General features: G+C 42.0%; 1 protein-coding gene across 3 annotated transcripts; it reads right to left on the bottom strand.

Moving 5' to 3' along the window:
• Positions 1-1246: 1246 nt before the first annotated feature.
• On the bottom strand, positions 1247-23642 carry LOC117263416 (zinc finger protein 385D-like). Of its 3 annotated transcripts, none has more exons than XM_033636724.2 (8): positions 23474-23642; positions 20352-20467; positions 9177-9284; positions 8584-8752; positions 6075-6326; positions 5810-5991; positions 3188-3289; positions 1247-2788 (listed from the first exon to the last, which is right to left on the bottom strand). In XM_033636724.2, exons 1-8 carry the CDS (start codon positions 23481-23483, stop codon positions 2546-2548), a joined length of 1182 nt encoding a protein of 393 aa, XP_033492615.1. In that variant the 5' UTR covers positions 23484-23642; the 3' UTR covers positions 1247-2545. The 3 variants fall into 3 exon arrangements, with proteins under 3 accessions (XP_033492615.1, XP_033492616.1, XP_078031837.1); XM_033636725.2 differs by having other exon boundaries at positions 20352-20463; positions 23474-23599; XM_078175711.1 differs by lacking the exon at positions 20352-20467 and having other exon boundaries at positions 23474-23605.
• Positions 23643-25149: the final 1507 nt, after the last annotated feature.

The raw sequence follows: 25149 nt of genomic DNA, 5'->3' as shown, positions 1-25149 counted from the left end.
GCCATGAACGTATTGTGAGATAACGAAAGAAAGATGACAAAAAGTGAAGGAGAAAAGGCAGTGAAGGCTGGCGGGGGAATGAGCCAGGGAGTTAAGGGGCCAGAGGAGGTCTGGATTCTGACAGCCCGTGGAGAATTGAACTTTCCACACACACATGTTCACAATCACCACCCCAGACAATTAATAATAATGATAATGACTGCTGTGACAACTGGGAGAATCAGGGAGACCGCGATTGATTGGAAGATAATTCTCTGAATTGGACTGTAGAATTATTTACTTTGGAGCGACTGTGGGAGGCCGAAGCAAAAAATATCTAATTAATCCAGTTTGGTGTCAGTTGGCTGATGAAAGACCAAAACAAGAAGATAGTCTGCGAGGTTGTGGAAAGTTGAAAAAGCAGCAATCACACAGCCCCTGACCTGATGGAATAATTAAGACCTTGACCTCTGAGAAAGGCTAAATAACCATTATTCACATTGAATCTCATCAGCGATCACACAAATGCAGCCAGTTGTGACAGTTTTTAGTTGTTTCCTTTTCGCACAAGCCTCAAAACGAGACAATCTGACTATATCCACAGTAAACCACCAGCAGTACACGCTCTTGTTATACCTCTTCCAAAATTAACTTCCTATAAAACACGAGCTTACCAAAATGGGCCACACATTGCTTGAGGCTTCAGTGTAGTAAACATCATCAGAAAGACAGACAATAAAGACAGACAGAACATTCCTGTCTTGATTTATTTTGGAGAATGGAGCTGGAGGGGATGTGGAGGGGTGAGGGAGGTGGGGGTGGCAAAGGTTTATCTGTAGTCTTAAGTAAAAAATTGTCAGAAAAATATGTTTCATTAAGTCCTCCAAAGCCAAGTAAAGGCTATGGATGCACTCTTTTTTTATTTTCTTAGGGAAATACCTGAGCACACACCAAGAAAGGAGTGTTTTGTGTGCTGCTAAGTAGCAGAGAAGGATGAAGTTGGCTTAGGTTAGTGTCTGAGTGCAGAGTTATGGGTTTGGGCGGAGGTGATGCGCGCCTACATTTCTGGCAGTGCTTGGGTGAACACATATGCAAGGAGCTGGAAACACTAACATAGATGTTTGTTTCAGCATATGTGTCTTATTTAATACTTGTGTTGGAACAAAGATGTATCACAGTATGGACACCATATTTCGTTGGACAATATTGCACTTACTGCATTAAATGGAGCACTGAATTGGTAATAAAGAATTATCTGGAATCAATCTTGAGTATCCACAGCTATCATTTATTGTAAAATAATAAACATCTTCAGTCAAGCATGCTCTGATTGGCAATCATACTTATATGCATATCTGCACACACAAACACACGCAGTTATAGTCATCATGGAAGTTCACCATAATGCATCTTGTTTATATCTATACTGAATAAGTGGTTTAAAGGGACAGTTTACCCAAAAATCAAAACTATAGAATTTACCTCTTACCTGCAGTGCTATTAATTCATGTGAGTAGCTGAGTGTTGGGGATACTGGCCATAAAGATGTCTGCCTTCTCTCAAATATAATGGAACTACATGCAGCTCATGGTGCTCAAAGCGCCAAAAAATAAAAAATAAAAATCATCTGACAAACTGCCTCTTTCCAGAAATCATAACCCACTTATTTAAGATAATCCACAGACCTTGAAACTAGAAACTATTTTCTTATGACTGACCTTTACCTACCAACCACATCATCGTGCGAGGGAAAGCGGGCATCTGCTGCTAAGCTAGCTAACGTCACGAGTCAGCTGAAGAGGACGCCATTAATTTTTACATCTCATTCTATCACGAGCATGAGCCTCTCATCCATGAGTAGGTGATGCGGTTGGTGGGTGTTGTTCGGTAGACAGAAAATAGTTCCTACATGAAACTGCTCACAACAAGGTCTGTGGATCATCTTGAGTAACCGAGTCATGATTTCTGGAAACAGACATTGCTATTGAGTTGTTCATATTTTTGTTTTTTGGCTGTTTAAGCAACACGAGCCGAGTGCCATCTAGTTCCATTATATTGGAGAAAAGACAGACATCTCTTTGGCTGATATCTTCAAAACTCTGCAACTCACGCCAAAACAATCTAGACTGATAAATAGCACTACAGGTAAGAGGAAAAATATGTTTTGTTTTTCATTTTGGGGTGAACTGTCCCTTTAAGAGGGATTTTCTTGATTGTTATATAGATTATTAGCATCTATAAAACGTGTTTGTTTGTGGAGGAATGAAGCAGTAGTGCAGCAAACGTAAAAAGTTCTATGATGGCTGTATCTGCGCATGCACTCACACACACACACACACACAAACACACTCTCATCAGAAAATACTCTGCTTTTGCTCATTTGCTGTTTTGTACTTCCTCTATCCCATTGGTGGTATGAGCCTTATGGTTTTGGGCCACACAAATAAACTTCAGTCCTGGTCCATGACACCCACAGTATCTGTTGTTAGTAAGCGCTGTGTTATATCACATCACGTCCAAGTCTGCGTTTAACTGTAGTTCAGAGCTGATTGAGACGTCGACGTGGTCAGTAGGGGGAAAACAGAACTGGCGTGTGTGTGGAACAGATGTGTCCAGGGGCCGGGTGCAGCAGGGCCTGAGGGAGGGGCTGACTCTGAAACAGGGCGGGGCTCGAGTTCGATGCAGGGCGTAGAGGGAAGGGGGGCAGTGTTGCCATGGCAGCAGCAGCAGCAACAGAGAGTTGGCGCTGTAGGAGACAGGAGGCAAGAGGTTTGGTCAGGTCTTGGTTCTTCCGTAGAGCGAGACGAATCTGAGGAGGAAAAAGACAGACAAACAAACTGCAATCAAGGTTTTTTTCTCTCTCTCAAAAATAAATTGAGAATTTAAGTAGGAAACCAGAGACGGACGAGGAGATAAAGTCTAAGCAGCTACTTGGCTGACAGAAGTACAGGTTGTCCCACAAACTGCCAAAGAATCTTATCATGAATCTGCTCCCCTATCTATCATAATCTGCCCCGTTGTCTCACTCACATAGGATTACAACATTTCAGACATAAGATTCTTCAACCCACATCACTGACGATATGTCTCATTGGAAGTAGGGAGTGGAGCTTCCTGGAAGAGGCTCAAGAGAGGCTCAACTAGAACTTGTTTTCATAAACAAAATGATGAGGGATGAAAGTAAATCAAGCAACAGCAAACTACTCACTGCTTGGGAACTCTGGTGACGCTGGGTGGGAGTGTAAGGGCTGAACTTCGGCTTGGCTGGTTTACCTGCCGCTCTATCCTTATGTCTCCGACTGCTGATGTGCTGGAGTGGAGGAGAGAAACAGACAGATGAACCCTAGACAGACTCAGGCAGTAGCATAAACACGGAGTGGACAAAGAAGGAAAGCAACCGTCACCTTTGTTTAGGAAATTTGAATAATCAGAGAAGAGGAAATTAAAGGAAGCCTAATCACAGCTCTGATTTTGACAATTCAGGCAGCATGTTGATATTTTGTTGGCTCCGACTTTGAGATCCCAAATATTCATGAGGGGGCGGGTTTGGATATATTTGTGATTTGACTGACAAGCACAAACAGATGGCTATGGCCACACAATCAGCGGTGAACTGCTAAATATTCATGAGCACCTGGCCAAAGTTAACTTTTACACATCCAGACCAACGCTGTGCATTCATATCACGGACAGAGATGCTAACATCGTATTCAGATGCTCGTTGAAACAGGCTCAGTGGCTTTGTGCTTATTATCTTCAGGGATCTGTGATTTTAACTCACCTGCAGCGACAGGTGTGAGATGTTCACACTGTGATTTGGAATAGAATACACACAGTCCTGAATTGCCTTTCTGTAATACATGAAGTGATGATGAGGAATCTGTTGGCACGTTTTTGCGGCTCCACTGTGTAAGTGGCAAATCTGTGTGACAGCTGACCTTTTCATAGCTTTACATTCAGAAGAGGGACTAACCAGTAAGAAGTGTGATGTGCCACTGTGTCGTGTCACCCACCCAGTGTTCACCCTGCTCGAGCAATGACGCAACTACAGTCACTTAGTCTTCTTTATTGTGTATGCATATTTGCATTTAAGACAAAAAAATGTACATATCTAATAATAACAATAATAATACATTTTATTTATAGAGCGCTTTTCAAGGTAATCAAAGATGCTTTAAATTGGTTAAAAATAATCACAAAATAGACTACAATGAAATACACACATCATTCACACATTAAAAAGCGTTTTGATAATATGTGTTTTGACAAGTTATTTGAACTGGGAAAGGTCAGTGCAGTCTTGAATGTGTTTGGGGAGAGTGTTTCAGAAGGAGGGGGCAGCTATGGAGAAGGCTCTGTCGCCCCAGGTTCGGTGCTTAGTCCTGAGTGGTGGAGTCAGGAGGTTGGCATCAGAGGAGTGGAGGCTGCGAAAAGGAGTGTGGCAGTGGAGCAGGTCAGTAAGGTAGGAGGGGGCCTGGTTATGAAGGGCTTTATAAGTGAGGAGGACTTTGAATTGGATGCACTGTAGGACAAGGAGCCAGTGGAGGTTCTGAGGGACAGGGTGATGTGATCGCGGAATCAGGAATGGGTGAACAGATGGGCAGCAGACTTCTGGATTTATTCAGGAGTTTGGATGGTGTACCATAAAGAATGCCGTTACAGTAAGTCAGTTCTGGATGTGATGAAGGCATGGGTGAGAGTTTCAGCAGCAGTGGGGGAGAGAGAAAGGCGGAGACGAGCTATGTTTTTTAGGTGGAGGAAGGCAGTACTGGTGATATGATTGACGTGTTTTTCGAAACAGAGGTTGTTGTAGAAAATGACTCCGAGGTTGCGGGTGTGTGGGGAGGAATGCAAAGTTGAACTGTCAGTGATGAGGCAGAGGTTGTGAGAGGTTTTGGTGAGGGATTTGGGACCGGTGATGATCATGTCAGATCTTTCAGAGTTCAGTTTGAGGATTGTGGCAGGACTTGATGTTGTTGAGGCAGGTGGTCAGAGTGCACAGAGAGTTTCAGTGGTGATGGATGTAGTGGAGATGTAGAACTGGATGTCATCAGCATAGCAGTGGAAGTTGAGACCATGGCTGCGAATGTGTTGCTAAGGGGAGCATGTAAAGGATGAATAGAAGGGGACCAAGCACGGAACCCTGGGGGACGCCTTGGGACAGAGGAGCAAGGGACGAAGGGCAGTTGTTAATATTGATAAACAGATGCTGCTTTGTGAGGTATGACCTTAGCCAGGAGAGGGCAGCACTGGTGATGCTGAGGGAAGATTTGAGACGGGAAATGAGAATTGTGTGGTTAATTGTGTCAAAGGCTGCTGTAAGGTCAAGAAAGATAAGAATTGAGAGGTGACCAGAGTCTAAGGCGAGGAGAAGATTGCTGGTGACTTTGAGGAGGGTGGTTTCCGTGCTGTGCAACAAAGCTTTTCTCTTTAGGGAGACCACTGACAGGTCTGTTTCTATGGCTTGTGGTAGTGTGACTGAATACTGACCATGTTTTCGTTTACAAGCAAGAAACAATTTGTGCTGAGTTTTGAAAATATAAAAGAAATAAATTGTACAAAATTACAGCTCTCCAGACATTTCCATGCAAAATATCCCAGTTAAAGATTTTTGTAGTACGCTGCTGTTCACACAGATATTCACAAGTCTGTTCCAAAGCAGGATCATCTAAAATTTATGTCTGACATGTGGATTTTTCCATCCCACGTCTCCACTGATGTCTAAAACTGCTCTGAACTTAGCTTTGTAATGAACTGTGGTTCTGTGTCAATCAGCGTAGCAACTAGGCTTCTGAGCTTTTTTAGTAACCAGACATTTTTCGCAACTGACCTGTTTGAGCTGAGTCTCAGAGTTGACGTGCACATCGCAGATCTCACAGTGGAAAGTTTTGTTCTGGAGTCCCGTTGACGACTCAGACGGTGCGACCAACTTGGCTTTGACCCCGGTCCTCGGGAAGGACTTGATGGCTCCATCGCCGCTCCTTGCCTCCAGCATTGTCTTGTGCTTAGTGCCTGTGCGGACATAAAGTCACGTCAACAGAGCGTCAAACACAGAACAAGCAGGCTTGATGCATCCAGCGCCAACAGTTTCTCACCACTGTTGTGGGCCTGCAGCTGGGAGGCAGAGTTGACGGCCACCTTGCAGAGGGAGCAGTAGAGAAGACGTATAGCTTTCTCTTCTTCTGTTTCCCCTTCTGGAGCCACATCCACCTCTCCGTCTCTGTGTGTCTCTTTCTCTGGCGTCCTCTGGCTGGGTGACAGGGAGGGGTCAGAGGGTGCATTCACAGTTTCAGTGGGGCCGCTGCTCACTGGTGCCACTTCTGATGTAGGGTCTGGGGCTGAGGGTTCTGAAATAAACACAGAAAGAAACAGAAAGATATTAGTGTGACAGTGGAAGTAGTAGTGCTGTAATGATCCATTGATCTGGATCAGTGATTTGATTTAGTGACTGACGATCCAATATAATTGATGCAAAGTAAAAAGATCGACCCCTATCATCATCTTTAAGAAATCCCCATGGCACATCTGTGGCACTGTGTAACAGCGCCAGGCAGATTAATGGCAAGCAGCCAAGAAAAAGATGAGGGTAATTACTCCCCTCTCAGAATTAAATCAGCAGTGATGAAATATTTTGAATTGGGAGAAAGGATGGGTCAACAGACAAAGCATACGCTATATGCAAACAATGCAGTTAAGGGATAAAATACTGAGGAGACATGACAAACCTGGCCAGGCATCTCACTCTGCTTACTTCTTGCTCTCGTTAAGGCAACACTAGCAGCTCTGTTTCAACAACATTAGGCTAGAAATTCAACCGTGCTGTCCTGTCAGGAGATGCAGTGACTTTAACCAGTGGTGAGTAAGAAAAAGTATGGATAATACACGTAATTTGTTAAGCTATGAGTAAAAGTCCGCTAGCCACTAAGCCAACAATCAGCAGTGTGTGTGTCAGCTCATCTCTCTTTGTCTCTGATTTTACACCACTGACAAATATGTGGAATAAGTAAGCATGGGATGCGTTTTTTTTTTTATCATTTATCATAATCACTTAATTTATATCTTGTCTAATATGTCCTTTATATTGTTTAAAATAGATGATCAGCGCGTGTTCTTCACAGATTTGCTTGTGGAAAAAGTCGACCAGATGCCAAAACTATCACTGCAGATTGTGCAGCGGTGCGTCCAGTGTGAACGACCCAATGGGTTAACATGGGCTCTGAAAGGTAACTCCACAGAAAATTTGCTATGCTTTAACGTCCAAACCAGAATTACAGTTGTTGTTGTTTTTTTTCTTTTATAGCCAAATATAAAAAAAGAAACAGGTGGATGCTTCTTCTGTAAACTTCTAAAAGGGCATATGATCTCATCTCCAAGTGTTCGCAGACCCCTGAGTACTAAAGCGAAATGGTATCATGGCAGACTCTGTGAAATCAGCAAATATTGTAATGTTGTCCAAAGAACTGATATACTATCGTATCATGATTAAAGTAGTGATTTGTGAGAAACAAAAATATGCTAAGAGAAAGAGTAGAAAAAGAAGGCAAGTAAGAGGGATGGAGGCTGAGAAAGTCCGATGAGACAAACTTAAACATTTCTCCACAAATTCCTGAACTCTTGCTGCTTACAGTACAATAAGAAGCACTAATTTCATGACACGCTCAGAGACAAAGATAAAAACTCACCAGGCTACAGGTGATTATGAGCTCTATCAGCCTCTCTAATCGCAGTAATAATCAATGATTTCCCCAAGGATCTGCCTCCCAGCACTTAAACTCACAGTTTTGTAAAGAGATGATTTGGCTCTATTATCTTTTGTGAAACTGACTTGTAGAGGTTCCCTGGAGGAGCGCGTGCTGATTTAAGGATTCGCTCTTTGCTAATAACAATGATTAGCCCTGCCTAGCTGAGTGGGTGTCTGTTTGTTACCATTGATTCTCCACTCTTAGAGGCCGGCGAGGCTGTTTGCTGAAGTAATCTTCAGAGAGCTCTCCTGCCGTCTCATCCACTTCCCTGAAACTAACTCCAAACTGGAAATGATCACTCATTCTCTCACCCTTCAAACACACTCTCACATCGGTGATGTCAAGTACAATTCTTCGGTCTTTCTCCTTTCTAGCTTGCAGCGAAATGTATTATTTTCATTCCGTAACGCCCACACACATGCAAGAGTAGCACATCAGGATTGGCACACACATATATAGGCATGTTGGAGAGCAGGCAATGCTTTGACACACCTCCACATTTAATGTTGACACATTTCCAGGCACACATGTACTCACACACGTACACACACACAGTTATCCATGGATCATATTCGCAGCATTTTCAATGTGTTTTTGATCTCAGGAGGCCACTGCTCAGGTCAGTAAATGTAGATATGTAGAAGGAGCAGAGGATAATGCTCAACCTTTAATCTCCTCACTGTGAAACCCAAAGCAGCAGAAGGTTTATCACATCAAAGAGTTAAAGTCGTGACTGGGAAAAGAAGGTTTGAGCCGTACATTCATACATCTAACGCTTTCGTACATTTGATGTCTGCGCACATACATACACACACACATGCTGATGCACAGGGGAAGCATGCATGCCTGCAGAGACACACACCTCCTGATGTTGTGTCAGAGCTGGAGGGCTGTGAGCAGGGTGACGAGAGGATTTGCGATGTGGTTTCCTTGGCGACTGGTTCAGAGGTCCTGATCTTTGAATCGGGGGCGTCCATCGCTTTCAGCCTTTTCGCATGTTTGGTGCCACAGTAATGGGAAGAAGCCTGCACCTGTGTGCACAACAGCAAACAAGATGGTATGAACTAATTGCACAAAATTATTTAGTCATGTTAAACTGACAATGTTTTAGTTTTAAGCCACTATACATGACTGAAATGTGAATGTAGTTTCTGCACAAAGTTTCAGAGGCTGCTACTCCCTCATTAACTGACAGATGAGATAGAAGTTTGAAATGTAATATAGGAGTGGTGAGATTGCATTACAGTTCAACACATAATGGTGCCTGTCTATGAATCATTCTGTAATTAGCACAAAAACATGAAAGGTGTGCACATTTCACCAGATGATGAAATCAGGCAGGTCTAACCCAAGGGCCAATCTGTTCAAATGTCACGTTAAGGGTGTGTGTGAGAAACAAAAGTACCTGAAAGAAAAACAGTTTAAAGTGTGTGTTTCCCACAAGACAACACCCACCTCAGAGTTGAACCTCAGTCGACAGACTCCGCAGGAACTGTGCTTCCTCTTCAGCGGCGATGTTAAGCCGAAGCTTGGGCCAATCAGAGCTTTATGAACGTGATCCATCTGCAACAAAGGAGAAGTGTAACACTGAGGTCATGACTGGATTAGGAGTGTGAACGGCAGGACTGAGTAGGTAGTGAAAGTAATCACCTGGGGTGTTAATGACATGCTGTCTGCAAGCTAACATACTCCTTTCAAGACAATACGGATTTATAATATCTCAGGTTAGAGGTGGGGGCTGTGGGAAGGAGCTGAATGGGGGAGTAGCTTGTCTGGCACCCGGTCATGCATGAACACTGCAGAGTGTATAAATGGCATGCCCTGCACTGAGGCTAAACCTTGACTAACCCCGACAGGTTTGAAGTGACTGTGAAACATTCAACCCGTGTATGTTTAAAAGGTGGCTGTCAGAGGCTTGTAGTTTGCACAACAGCAGCTGTGGTCAGCTCGCATTCACAGCACATCAGTTTATTAATAGCGACATGTTTTTATGGCAGAAAGTATCCGTGTTTTCATAAACCTGTCAAACCACTCTTTCAGCATGATGCAAAAACATGGCGAGATTCATCTCAGTTCTCTGTTCAGCTTGTAAGCATTAGTTTGTTCAGTGGTTACAGCTTCCTGATTTTCCACTGTAAGAACCACTTATTATTGCTCACTAACTGGCAAACCTAGAATTACAATATATATTGTGGAGGAGTAGGCACAATCAATGTGTAAGCTATACTCTGTCTCTGTTACTTTCATATGTATTAAAAATTAGAAAAACTAGAATGTAGGCTTATATTTGTGATACTTAGGCTTTATCACTGTTGATTCTGAGGGTTTTTCTAAGAGTTATGGAAATTATAATTCAATGAATGGTTATCTTCTCAGAAGTAGCTTTCATTTATTGCATATTCGTAAAGTCGCTGTACTTGCTTATGATACATAATGTGATATAATAGGAAATGAGTTTTCCAGTGCTGCATGGCTAAAGCCTTGACATTAATGCTGTACTTAATAAACAAAATGCAGCATAACTGAGTAGCAGTTAGATATGTGCACAATCAGTCAACTACTGGATTAAACATTAAACCCCCGCTAGTCGGCACAAGACATGTTAGTTGGTTAGACTTAATGCTAATACTTTAATTATTCTGTTCATATACATATTTAAATCACATATTAATACATATTCTGATGGCTGATTTTCTTTTTAACCATGGGAAAAGCTTATTAAAAGTTTATTTAACACCCTGTAAGCTTTATCGTATGAAGATCCTGGATAATTCTTTATGTACACTATGCCATCAGAATAAACCAGGGACTTCCATGCATATGATCTGGGGATGCCAACCTGTTGCCAACTTCTGGCGGCAGGTTGCAGCTGCACTATCTTCAATAACAGCACAAATTATTCCAGTTAACCCTCAAACACTTATTTTAAATAACTTATCCACAATTAATACATCACAATGTAAAAAACGAATATTACTTGCTGGCCTAACGGCAGCAAAAAAGATAATTGCAGTAAGATGGAAACCACCACACACACTTAACATCTCCCACTGGTATTTAACTTTCCTTGATATTATCTATCTAGAAATATCTACAGCCCGAATCCACAATGCAAAACAACAAAATATTTTATTTTGGCATATGGCAGCAGATCAAATTAAAGCCAGACTTGAAAGATGAATTTCAATTGATACATTTTGTTTCAGCTATCCTTGTCTAATTCATGCTATCTATATTGTCATCAAAGTGTTCAGGTCCGAGGGTGGGTAGGGTGGGGGGCGGGAAATATGTGTATAATGTTTGTTTGACATAATTGTTGATGCCACTGCTTATAAAAAGAAAATTTAAATAAAAACATTTGATCACAAAAAAAAAAACAACGTGGGAAAAGCTGTTTGTCTGATTTCTGATGACTTATTAAGAGACACTAACGGATTCAGTGAACATTTAATATAATTCAGTATTAACTGTAGCTCCATGTAAAGTGAATAAATGTGATGTTTCCCAGCTAATCCTCCACTCATCTGCATTAAAGATGCAGTTTGCACTTTTTTTTTTAACTTAGTAATATAAAGAAGTAGCAAAAGAAATAACTTTTGACATTCGTTTTTATACGATATAAAGGAAGTACAGTACATCAGTAACACATTCTCAGCCCTGATGACTAAATACATATTTCAAGGTATGTTGCTGAGTTTATTTTATAACGAGCAATTTTCTAATGTAGGTTGAGAATGAAGTCAGACGGGGAAAGACAGGGATATCATGTACTGACATTGAGTGACAGACCTGTCAGTCTACGTGTCATTCTCTTCTGCAAATTCCGATTTAATACTTTTTCACTATGACTTGTGAAACTCTTGTGGTTTTATTTCTCATATCAATGGTTCCTTTTGCAACAGGAACAATCCCATTTTTGTTCTGGTTACATGTTCAACACACAGTTGCTGAAGACAAAAATTTAGCTTAGACTGGTTCTTAGTCGTTACAGACACGGACAGTGCAACAGGTACCAGAGCTCCGCTAAGACATTTTAGAAAATGCTAAGTTAACATTAGTTAAATATTTGTTAAAAAAAATAAAAATAAACCAGTAGTTGCAAAACTGAAGGCAAATTACTTTCAAAAAGAACCAGCATTGGTGTTTAGCAACCAAGAGTAGCCACTGGGACTAACCACAACTAGCTTACTGCTACTTATGCTATCTCACTGGAAGTTGCGTCCATAATCATTTCTACATTAGGGCCCTCAGGAATAAGGTGGATACGACTGTGTTGACCAAGTGACAATGCCATTGTAATAATCAGGCATGTTTCCTCGAGATTTATTTTTCTAAAAATTATTGTTTTCAATAAATGTTACTTGTTAACTTTTATTTAGTAAGTTGTCATGTTTTGTTGGATAATGTCAATTTTCATAACACACAACACACACATTTCAGCTGCATTTAAAATACTATGGCTAGTGAAAAATGTCATTAACAATTAAAATGGTTCTTATAATATACACAATATTTTTTCAGTCAGTGTTTAACCTTATAGATTAAAGTGTGCTCAAGTTTTTAGGAACAACCCTATTATCAGTACATGAGCACGGATGAACAGCAGAGTTGTAGCTTATGCAGCAACACACCTTTGAAAAGCTCCTGTGAATGTTCTGATGATGTTATGTGCCACACAGAAACATGTAACTATGTGAGTCCAGTGTGACCACCCTGAATCCCACCTGACCACAGCCTCCGCTCTCCATGATGGAGCAAACTATAAACATTTTACAGCCACCTTTCAAACCGACAGGGGGGTGAGTGCTACATGCGGAAAGCCAGGCCTCACCCAGTCCTTTTCCAAGAAGCCTCAGATCCTGCTGATGGTCTTCCCACACAGACAGTTAGAAATGAAGGTGGGGTTGAAAAACATTCCTCGCAAGGTGGCGCCCACTTTTAAAAAATTGTATTTCACCATTCAGAAGAGACAAAATTGTACAGTTGCAGAGAAAATCAACTAACCAGTGAGGAAATGATGGACCTTTCACCCCCAGAGTAGATTTCTTTATGAGAAACAGCTAATAAACCTCTCCACATCTTGCATGTGTGTGTCTCTGTGTACACAGCTGAACCAGTATCTGACCACACAGCGCTGTGCACCTCTGGACATTACCTACTGGTAGGTTTAATGAGCGCATAAAACCCAACTGGCCTTTGTGGAGCAAAACAAACCTATTACCTGTGATGAAATGTAGGGAGCTATAACACCAGCCACAACCAGGGAGGCTTTATAGAAATCTGGCTCGCAGTGACGTAAAAATTTATATGTTACTGTGGGTCAGCCAACTTGTGCTGTGAGCCCTGAGAACACTACACTGTAGCACTGCACTGGAGAATTTGCCTGTTTCTGTAGTGCCAAAGATGAATTCTTTGCTCTTCAAATGTTATCTGTCTGTAAGTGTGTGTGTGAGTGTGTGTGTGTGTGTGCTCATTTTCTTTGATCATCCCTCTCGGCTTCTGTACTCGAATGCATATCTGCAGTCTCTTATTTCTCTCTGTTTTCCTGCGGCTGTGTGTCGATGTAAAACTCAGGCTGACACATATAAAAGCAAATATATTTGTGTCATGTTTGAAATACAAAATATGAAATTATAAAAAATATGAAATCATTGAAAAGATGTCTAACATAAAAAAGTAATACGGCGAGTGTATACTGTAGCACATGAATAACAACATGGCCGTGTCAATGTTAAACATTTATGAGAGCAAAGTTTTATGTTTCTCTGACTGAGAGTGAACATGTTAACATCAGTAAAAGCCCGTCTTCTTCCCTCCTCAGCCGCCGCCAAGACTCCTGTATCACCATCTGACCTTCCATCACACATTCCTCACTTCACCCCTCCATCTGCTCCCCTCTGAACTCTCTCCCTTTCGTCTCCGTCTGATCAAAGTCACCTTCCTGCCTCCCAGTGGACTCACTCTCTTACCCTTCACTCCCACTCCACACTCTGGGGTGGACTAGCACCTGTGGCAAAGTCATTTCGCCCTTCGTACTCCTTGCCTCTTCTTACTTTCTTCTGCGCGCGCACACACACACACACACACACACACACACACACACACACACACACACACACACCACATCACCCGCTGAATCCAATCTGCCTGTCTCCCTCCTCCTCTGCCTCTATTCATACACTCCCTGCGTATTGTGACATTAAAGTGATCATCAGATCTTTCAAAGTGGGGTTATATGAGGAACTTATCTATAGTCAGTGCGCTACAAACAGTAGATGTCTGTCGGTTTGGAGAAGCAGGCTGGAGTCGCACACAGAAGATAAGCGATATATTGCTGTGTGCTGTGTGCAGCAGCAAAACATATTTCAGCCACCTAAAAAAGTCCCACTTAAAAAAACAATCTAAAGAAGTGTACGCTATATTTAAAATATTTTCACTGCTTTGCCTTGCCATCAGACAGCAATTTCAGACGGGGAACAGAAGGATTCAATAGAATTGGGTTGACTTAATTGCCCAAGAGGGAAATTTGCCTTGGACTTCACAGTGTGTGCAGTATAAAGCAGTAAAAACAACAATGAATACATCCAAACACAGTAAAATACAACAGTGAAAAACAATAAATACCAAGATCCATTATCTGCATCATCATGAGAAATGCACACATACTACAATAATACTGTGCACAGCAAAATATGAAATACAACCATGGCGTGTACATAATCCACAATAGGAGGTGTTGAGGGCTTTAATGGACCTACAGACACAGGAGTGTCGCTCAGGGGGACTCTGTACTGTCTGCCTGAGGGGAGCAGCTGATAATCATGGTGAAGAGCATGAGCTGGATCTGAGATCTTGTGCCTGTCTCATTATCGTTTGTTGAAACACATCTTGAAGACTAGAATGTTGACAGACTTCCATAATCTTTATGGCTGTCTGTATTAGTCTGTTGATTTGGGCTTTTAGGAGCTGTAATACTGAGCCCTTTTTAGGTATGAATTGTGCAAATTTGCAGGAAAGACCAATCAGTGTTTTTTCAGCATTGGCAGTAAAAAAACAAAATCAGGGAGTGCGGCAAATTGCCGCCTGCCTACTTTTGTTTATACAGAATGTGCCTTTTTTGGGGCAATGGGAGGCGTGAGCAAGTAAACATGTGGCTCAGCGTGTGACGTAAACAGTGATGTGGGAGGGAAGCCGCGGCTAGTCAGGCAGCGATTCTCTCATAAATCGGACCGTTCTTCAAAGTCCCTGTCATCTGACGGTTAATGGCCTCTTTGTTTGCGAGGACAAGGAGGGTTTCCTTGTCTCCCCAGGTGTTCATCTTTACAGTGTCTGTCAGGTTTGCATTTCCCTCTTGCTACTAGCTGCTCGCTAATTCCTGCTATCAGCTGTTTCCTGTTCATCCACCACCAGTGGCTCGCACATGCGGCATCATCAACAGCCCCTCCTGTTGTGGAAGGCCGCCTCGGTCTGTTTAAACTAAAAGAGTTCCACCAATATGACTACCCTATGAGGCGGAAAATTGGGTGCCTCGATCATCTCGCCATTCCGCCTCTGTGTGTATAAACACTCGCAATATGCCGGAAAAATGGCCCAACATTCGCGGAAAATCTGGCAGTGTAAAAGGGGGCTTTCGTCTTTGCAAAGCCAGACTCCATTGAGAAAAAGAACAATTTTTCCTTGCAGAACACGGGAGTTGGTCTACCACTGTCTCGATCAGTTTGTTTGGTGTTGTGTGACTTTGGCATTTAAAATTGTTAATTGGGATTCATCAAAGTCACACAAAAACACGAACTTACTGATTGAGACAGCGGGAAACCTGCAGTTTCTGTATTCAGCGAGCCAAAATTACTAATTTTTTCGCCCGAGTCTGGATGCTGTCATGAGAGGATAGATGAGGAGCTGAAGGCATTAATGTCATCCTCGTTGGAATGGGCTGTCTGACGGTGGTGAAAGCGGTGAAACTGGTGAAACTGGTGAAACTGTTCTATATATATATCTTAAGGTGGCTAAAATATGTTTTGGTGCTGCCTATGTCCAAAGCACCAAATTGCGTAGCTTCTGTTTCCGACTATTTCTCCAAACTGGGGGCATGCACTGTATATAATACAGTGACTATATGGATAAGTACCTCATACAAACCCACCTCAATAAATTTGAATTATCCCTTTAAGAGCAATGTAAGTAAATTTAGATGATGTTGCAGTATATAAAGACATCCGCCTCATAGCATCAGTATTAATCAGTACATTCTCTCTCAGTTCCTCACACGCAGTGGTGGTGGCGTGTCAGCCCAACTCAGCTTCACGGAATGAGTTATTGCCGAAACATATGGCCAAGTGAAGTAAACCAGACTTTTACCTGGAGCTCAGTCAAGAGACTCAACATTTATAATGATGAATGTTCCTGGATTTACATCGTGTACGAGCGTGACAGCTACGGGTGAGCGCATGACGTCAAGCACCTTAAAAAGTGGGTTGGTGATGATGAATGAGCTGCTGCTTTGGGTTTTGTTGTCATTTAAATTTGCTTGGAAACAAAAGCACTTTTTTTGTTTCCATTTCTATCAAACTAAAAGCCAAAAGAGCCAGTGAAGTCCCAGTTTGGATCCCTGGCTCACGACAAACATCCACACACACGCACACACACACACACACACACACACACAAATGCGTGCAACCCTGTAACCACGACAACCCACATGTGGGCACCAAACAAACTCCTGTGCAGCGCTTTACAGACACACACAGAGCATCTACACTCACAAGAAAACGCACACACACAGGCAGAAACCCACACACAAAAACACACACTGCAGGATAAAAGGCAGGCAGCTAGAGTTCAGCTGTGTGCCCACTTATACACTTATATCATTACTCTTACTGTGCCCACAGGTTCACATCACAGGAGGGAGAAGATTCCTTTTAAACTATGCTGAGTTATCCAGTTTGCAGAAAAAATATGCCGGAGACAAAACCTCATTATATTGTTTTCTGTTTCTCATATTAAGTGCTACCATAAATTTCTACTAAACAATATGTAGAATCAAAATAAAGCAGCTCAGCAACATGTATCATGACCTCAAAAATGTCAGTTATCTAATAAACACTGTGGAGCTGAAACAATTAGCCAATCAATCAGTTCACAAATGAGGTCGTCAGCACTCACAAAAAAGTATGTGATACTTTTAATAATGCACTGCAGCAGAAGGAAACAGACGAGTATCAGCCCTCAGCTTTCTCTATAGCATTGCTGCTGTGCGTCATTAAATTATACTCTAAAGCAGAGGTGTGACCAAGACATTGTTTCACAGTTCACAATTAGGTCTCAAGTCTTTCTCCTTTTGATTAGTCATTAAACTCATCTGATTGTATGTGTTTTTGTTTTTGTTTTTTCTTATTATCTAATCTTACTCAAATACTTCAAGTCTGATTTATTTTATTTATGTCCTTATTTATTTTATTTTTTTTATTTATGCTGCATAGCTGTCTGGGGTGGGGGTGTGTGTGTTGTTCTGTCTGTTTAAACTCAATAAAAAGTATTTTAAAAAAAAAAAAAGTCCCAAGTCAAAACCCAAGTTAAGACGCGCAAATCTAGTCAGGTCCCAAGTCAAAACTTCCAAGTCCCACGTCCTAAACTTTGAGTTATGAGTCGTAAAAGTCATAATGCCCTCTTCACCAAATGTAATGTCAGAGTAATGATATATCAAATTTACAAAAATCATGAATGCTACTAAAAAAATTATATTTATTTGTTAAAACAAGGTTTTTGGAAGTTGTTGCATCTTCTTCTGAAATTTTCCATCATGTTTTGCACACTGCAATTTGTGTTTCTGTTGACTATCACATAGGGGTTTATTTGTATGTGAACAAAATTAGGTATTATATTTTTTACGTGGCGCTTGGTAACGTTACATTTATTCTTCATAGTTCTCTCGCACAGCTTGAATGGATGCTGTTACACTGGCTCTAACTGAGTTGATTTAGAGACTTTAGTGTCAGCTTGCTGGAAATAACATTAATGTTTAATACAGGAAATTACTGACACTGATTTGTGGTACACTTTTTATTTTTTTTTTGTGACCAAGTTTCTGTGTTTTCTTTTTCTTTTTCATTCATCTCAGAGGTAACAATTCATATGAAGGTGCCGTAACAGAAGCTGAATTTACATAGCTCGTCTATTCAGTTTGGCAGTCCCATAAACCTTATGTAGCTACATTGCTTTCCATTCACATAATGACATGGAATAGAGTGAAATAACCAAAATGCAATAAATAAATATATCAAATAAAGGTTACATATATGCGTATACTCAGGATAGGGCCCAAGATAAGAACATCGGTGTGCTATGTATCAACACCTTTAAACAGAGTTCAATCACAACTAATTAAAAGGACACTTAGACCATTAATTGTACCTTGCGCCTTCTTTGCCCCAACCCAACAATAAATAAATAAATAATTCCTCCAGCATGATATGATACAAAAATTAAATAAAACAACACTACCAGGTAAATTTGTGGAACACTTTTTAAATAATATACTTTTTAAACTTGGGTTAGGGGGAAGGTGTCAAGTCTTTTCAAGTCAAAGGGCTGAAGTCTAAGTGAAGTCACCCAAGCTTGTAAACTGCAGTCTGACTCGAGTCCAAGTCATGTGACTCGAGTCCACACCTCTGCTTTAAAGACATTTGAGTTGAGTATGCCAGTTATTTTGTTTGAGCATGAAATTACTGGGAAACTGTTTTGATAGTCGAGTGCTCCAGTCATGTCATCTGCTGTTTCTCTGTGTCCTATATAACAGTAAAGTGAATATTTTACAGCCTAAAACAAGACTTTGAATACGTTTTGTTAGGCTGTGGGAAGTATTTTACAATACACATTTTTAGTATTTTTCTATGAAACAATTATTTAAGAAACCATCAGCACATGAATTGATAGAAAAAATAATCGTTGCGGCCCTAACGTCTCCAGAGGCTGCAAAGGGGCCCTCTGTGTGCATGCTGCTCTTTATTTCAGCCATGTAGCCAATGCTCCTTTACCAACTGAACTGTGTTAAAAGCCATAAATCCCCCAAATTACACCGAGCATTGTAAAGGTCGTCGACTTTTTACAGGGCTGACAATGTTCCTGAAACTGCAGAGTGGGAGAGGTGCTGGAAATGGAATAAAATGGAAGAAAGGAGAGTTATCAATAGGTGAGAGGGGATGTGACTCAGCGGGGAGGGGGTCATGTGAGGTTTTTCAAAGACACTTTTTCAACCTGTGGTAAGTTATGTGAGAGAGACGACTTTTTTGTTGAGTGGGAAGGTAATCCACCATGAGAAAGACAACAGAAAAGGGGAACTTGAATGATAAAAAAAATTGAGATGTTTAAATTTTTTTGTGGTAAAGGAGGAGGAGAAAACAGAGAGAGAAGAGAGTAGATGGGGAGGGTGATGGAGAGATGAGGCGTTGAAAACTCTGAAAGCAAGAAAGAGTGCATGAGAGGGTGAGGGATGGGGAGGATGACAGCAGGAGACAAAGTGGAAAATACAAGAGAGGAGAGCTGAAGTGAAGAGGGTGATGGAGCAAGAGCAACGCAGGAAAGTGGAAGAGATGGATGAGAAGGCTGGCGAGAGGAGGAAAGAGAGGCTGAAATGGAGGGGAGGGGGCCAAGACCTCCTCAGGTGGCTGAATGGCTTTTTGACAAAAAAAGGGAGATGCTACAGAGAGAGAGAGAGAGAGAGAGAGAGAGAGAATAAATTTACCACACTGCACACTATAGCAGTCCAGCACACACATACACACCATCCTCTCTTTCTTTTAAATCCTCAATTTGTCTCTCTATATCTCTCTTCTTAACATCTAAGAGCAAATCATAGCTTGGAGACGAGACCACAGTAAAGAGGAGGGAGGAACAAAAGGAAAACTGTCAATTTTGCTTCAGAGTGGGTATCTGGCCAGACTCAGTGATGGGCTTATGAGTCATCTCAAGTTTAGGTTTTGTAATAGGTTTGGTATTAGCGAAAGTGTGAGGACAAGAAAACATATCATGTTTTCTTGGCTTAATGTCCTCGAAAACAAATAGAGGTGTTAGAATCTTTTTTGTATCGTCAGTAAATATATTGTCGTCCAGCTACATACTACACTGATTCAAGCCAGGAAAATGATTTCATACATCACAGAGCCAGGAGTACACCGAGATATACGGCACAGTCCCCCCTGTAAACCAGACGCCAGCCCTCGGCCCTGCCTGACACACATCAACTCTCTTCGGGGCTTGGACTTGGCCGGCTTTGTTTCTCTCCCCCTTCACCCTTCACAAACAGCGGGGCAGACAGCTCTAAGAAAAGCTGTGTGAGGAATATCAAGGAATCAGCTCCACCCCCCAGGTTGTGTGGAAATGTCACAGCTCTCTGCATCAGAGGTGATATATTTGGAAAGGTGTAGGCAGCTCGCTCATGCATCTGTGTATTGAAAAATAACTCCACGCAGGCAGACTGCTCCGTGAAGTAAACTCCTTCACGCAGCAGAAATCAGCGTGATGAAGTGAACGATTATGGAGTTTGATTTTTTTTAAAAAAATTTTTTATAAGAAGACACAGTTGGTGAGGGCGTGGTTGACACAGCAGCTACGACGACTGACAGTACTCACGTCTGTGAATCCAGGCAGCAGGTGGTAGGGGAGGAGGGGCTTTGGATCTGAGGAGGGCGGGGTCCTACCCAGCATGGGGCGGGCCAGTGGCGGCAGGGTACTGTGACACACACTACCTGGGAAGGAGACAGCACGTTTGGGGGGGGGGGGGGCAAACACAGCAGAGAGATGAAGACATTCTGTGTTCAAAGCTGGAAAACTTGTATGACTGAATTGTGTTGTGATGCGTTTGCTTCAGTTTTCCTCTCTAATTTCCATCTCAACTTCACTGTATATGGTGCTTTTATCCATTTGTCAGTTTTCAGTCGTGGCAGGAAAACTTACACAGGCACATTTACATTAATATTGTCAAACGCCAGAGTGTTTTTTCCCTAAATGGGGAAAAATATAAAAGATGAATGATCTGAGTGGACCTGTCTTATTTCAGTTTCACTCACCTATATTGGCAGTTACTGAAATGAGATCAAATATCATTTTATCTTGTTAATTTGAAACAACCACTGATCCACAGCTGTGTTGGAAGACACACAACAATAAAGAGACCACCTGAGACTGCGACTCCCACTCCAAATCGTACACGTTACTATTCCTAACTCTTGAAAATGCACCAATTGGAGGCACTGATGAGATTACATGTCACTTGAATTGTACCCCATGTGATGTCATGTGACACATAACATTGATTGATTGATTGTAGACATTGTTTCACTACATTTAAAAGTGCCATATTCTTTGCACATTAAGATTTAAGATACAAAACATACAATTATTTTACAGAATATGATGCACTGTTGCTGCTTACACCCTCATCTATCATTAATAATAATAAAAAATATATAATATACTGTCTGTAATGATACTCTGATAGTAGCCATTCTTCATTCTGTGAGCTTTCTTTAAGTATGTGGCCTTCAGGCTGCAGAAACAGGACCCTGAGGGTTAATCGAATCATCTACACAGGTGCCAAACGACAGCTGGTAGGCAAACACAAACATATTACAAAACACATTGTTATATCAACATTAAACTCAGTCACACAGACGCATTTCATGTTCAATAGCGCCATTACTTAAAGTGTTGTGTGATAAGCATCTTGTTGTGTTGCTGAGTCCTGATTATGGCAGCTTGTTCTCTAGTTGAAATGTCCTCTGAGCTTGATTACAGTTTGATTCAGGACCAGCCCGCATGTGTAATCATCATAATCAAAATCACAACACACCCATCCGCTCTGCTATTAGTCTGATTGCCTTTAACAAGGCATGTGCGCGCGCATGTGTGTGTGTGTGTGTGTATGTGTGTGTGTGTGTGTGTGTGTGTGCGCGCGCACGTCACGTTGTATCTGTCCTTACATGACTAGGCTACTTGCTTTCAGAAGTGTGGAATAGCTTACATGCACATGCGTAATACAGTAAAGTTTATGAAGGAAACTGCGCGCAAATTACAGCCAGCAGGATACACATGTGCTCGAGGGAGTAAACCTGCAACTCTGCAAGTCTGGCCGAAACTGCAAAGCTGAAAAGACAATAACTTTAACAGACTTGTTGCTCTGATCACCTTTAACTCTGTGGTGTTGTGTGTGTCAACATGATGACGCGGCATGTTTCAAATACTGTAGCTGTCCTTCCTGTCTGTCTGTCTCATGGGTCTGTCCTCAGGATCAGCAGCTGTCAGTGCTTGCCCTGCGCAGACCATTTGTTTTTACCTCCTTCCTCCACAAGTCGATAGTCTGTAAGTTGCTGCTGTGTGCACAAGCGGCGCAGATGCCATATCAGGTGCGCGCAGTCTTGTGCGTCCGGAGCGTGCCAAACGCACTGTAGGTAATTTCATGCCAGACTCGCCAGACTTGTGGCACAGCTGGATACGGGCGGGGTGGGACCAGACAGAATACCTCCTCATATGGGCTATTGTATATTTCTGTGTTAGATAGAGGCTGTGACAATCATGGCCAATCACACTCACTTCTTTCACCCCCTTTGAACTCAGAGCGCGCCCCGTGGTGCTCGGACAGTGTGGGTAAAGTAGGGAGATTTTTTTCTCTCAAAGAAAATATATGATTGTCTGGTCCCTTCATAGTTTTACATATGAATTCCTCTGCTCAAATATACTGCCGAGAGCAAATCATGGGTGTTTTTAAGTTGCTTCTGGAGATGTTGATGATCTATATGGTCATCGCGTTTTCTGTGCGTAACAGTGATCCATTCACCGCAGATCGCCATAGTGCCATAACATGACAGTAAAATTAGAAATTCGGTCTACTTTATTTATTTATTTATTTATTTATTTATTTATTTATTTATTTGCAAGTTGATGTTTATTCTGGGATAATTCCAAAAGTTTGAGTGTTCTGTTCAACTGGTAATAATCAGATAAATTAGGCTTGTTTCTGGAAACACCACCACAAAATTCAATCTGAGGGCAGACCGTCAGTAACACAGTCAGACTTGGCATCGCCACACCCTTTCCTGCTCCTCTCCACCCAACAGAAACTGTTCAAATCTTTTTTTATCAGACTGTCTCAAAAGCCAACATTATATTTTCAGTGTTTGACTTTAACCAGCAGTGGGAGCTGCAGTCCCCACATCGCCCCCACCTTTCTGCGCTCGTGAGCTTTATGACAGAAATTAAAGAATTTATGATTCAAGAAACACCTGAAATGCTTGTCACTTCTTTAAGTAGTGCAAAATGTGATATGTCATCATTAAATATAATTTCTAGAACTTGCATGTATTTAGTTTTCCTTTGTCCTTGCAGGTGCAGTGTTTTCCTTTAGTTTATGATCCTATATGGAACTCGTTGTATAAGGCATTCAACAGCACAGGCATGCACAGTTATCTCTCTTGTTGTTGAAGAATTCGCCCTGTATGCTGTTGTTGATTGTTCATGAGGATTATTGAAGCGCCAAGCGCAATGGAAATGCTCCAAACTAAAACAAACACGTAGATCATAATGTTGGCTTTTAATTCTAAGAGATGTGTGAGCGATAATAAGCTGTAGTAGCACTGCCTCTATCCCACTGTGCAGGTGACTTCACACATCCATCTCAACATAGCAACAAGTGACTCCGCTGCGTTATTATCAACAACACAAGAAACTCTTGATATCAAAACGCATCGTTTACGTACCAAAATACATGGCGGCACCGAGTGAAATCCGTCTGCTCAGTGTAAGATAAAAGTATCTTTCATCTCCAGGCAGAGATGAAGCTTTGCGTCTTCTCCTCCACAGTCTGTCTCCCCTCTATATCTCTCTCCTGCGGCGCCGATGCTGCTCCTTCCCATCTGGATTCCCTCCTCCTCCTAACTACCCGCCCCCTCTTCTTCCTCCTCTTCCTCCTCCTCATCTCTTCACGATTCGTGCACAAGTCTGCTCCTGTATCTACATCTCCCAGAGATCTGTTTTTAATTCTGTAAACAGACGGAAATGACCTTAATGAGAGTACAGTACCACCCCGGATTAGTGCAACCCTCATTGCCAACATACATGGAGCAATAATTTGGGTTTGATAGAGTGTGTAACTCAATTTAACACCATAAAACAGAAGGAGGGCATCTTGTCTTTGACAAAGTAACTCAGTTTGTCAGGAAATATCACAAACAAACCTGCATGCTTGAAAGAATGAGGGGAAATCCTTCCCCAGCAGACCACAGGGTGACTCCTGTCTGCAGGCTTCCCTCCGGGGCTGCTGTCCTTGGAAGGAGCCCCGTGTTCTTCTTAGGCTTCTGTAAATGGTTTCCCATCCTCGTTTTCCTCCTGGGCCCAAGATATTTTTAGATGCCGGAGCTTTCACTGCAAAGAGAGGAAACTACACACATAACAGCAGGGTCCAGCTAAAACATCACTGGCTGTCACGCATTCATGCAGGCTTATGCATATATGCATGCACTTGCACTGCAAAGGACTCTAGCATGTTCATATCTGTCTTTTTTGTGTTGCACACACACACTCACCCACAACAGTAGGGAGTTTAGATGTACTGTATCTCTTGACAGTGACCCGGGTTCAACTTTCTTGTCCTTAAGCCAAGGCATGTTCTCCCCCCCTTGTAAGTGAAGTGGACAACAACATGTGTTTTCCCACAATCTACAACTCCAGGGAGATTAACTCTGGAAAGCTGTCAATTCAACAACTGTTCTGAAAATGCACACACACAATGCATCTGTGTGCTAAAACTAAGATGTATTAGGGATGTGCATGGATGGATTACTGAATGGGCCAACCGGGCACAGGCCCAGGGACCTGAAGTGTCGGGGCCCCCCTGGTCTGCACCTACACAATGTCACCCAAAGAGACAGAATCAAAATGAACACAAAAGGCACAAAGGAACTGAAAAGCAACACAAACCTGTGACAAAAGTGGGCAAAACAACCACAAAGAGACACAAAACTGCAAAAAAAGAAAAAAGACACAGAATTACCTCAAATACCCCATTTGCACCAAAATTAGTGGGTGTATGCAGGTTTTAAAACGCAAAGCCGCTAAAATAGGTGATGGCAGTAGACAACAGCAATGTATACAGCTCTGCAGCAGACGAGTACAACAATACACATTCTGGGGCGTTGGTAGTGTAGTGGATAGTCCCAGCGCCCCATGTACAGAGGCGATGCCTCGCTGCAGCGGTTGCAGGTTCAACTATGGCTTGCGACCATTTCTGCATGTCACCCCCAGCTCTCTCTCTCTCACCCCTTTCACTCTGTCCTATACAATAAAGGCAAAAAAGCCCAAAAAATAATCTTAAAAAAAAAAAAGAGTACACATTCCTCTGCATGTTTTTTTTCCTGGTGTGTCACATTCAACATCA

Source organism: Epinephelus lanceolatus, chromosome 16, assembly GCF_041903045.1.
Source record: "Epinephelus lanceolatus isolate andai-2023 chromosome 16, ASM4190304v1, whole genome shotgun sequence".
NCBI classification, from domain to species: Eukaryota; Metazoa; Chordata; class Actinopteri; order Perciformes; family Serranidae; genus Epinephelus; species Epinephelus lanceolatus.
Note: the sequence above shows the minus strand (reverse complement) of the source record. Positions and strands in the feature narration are given on the sequence as shown.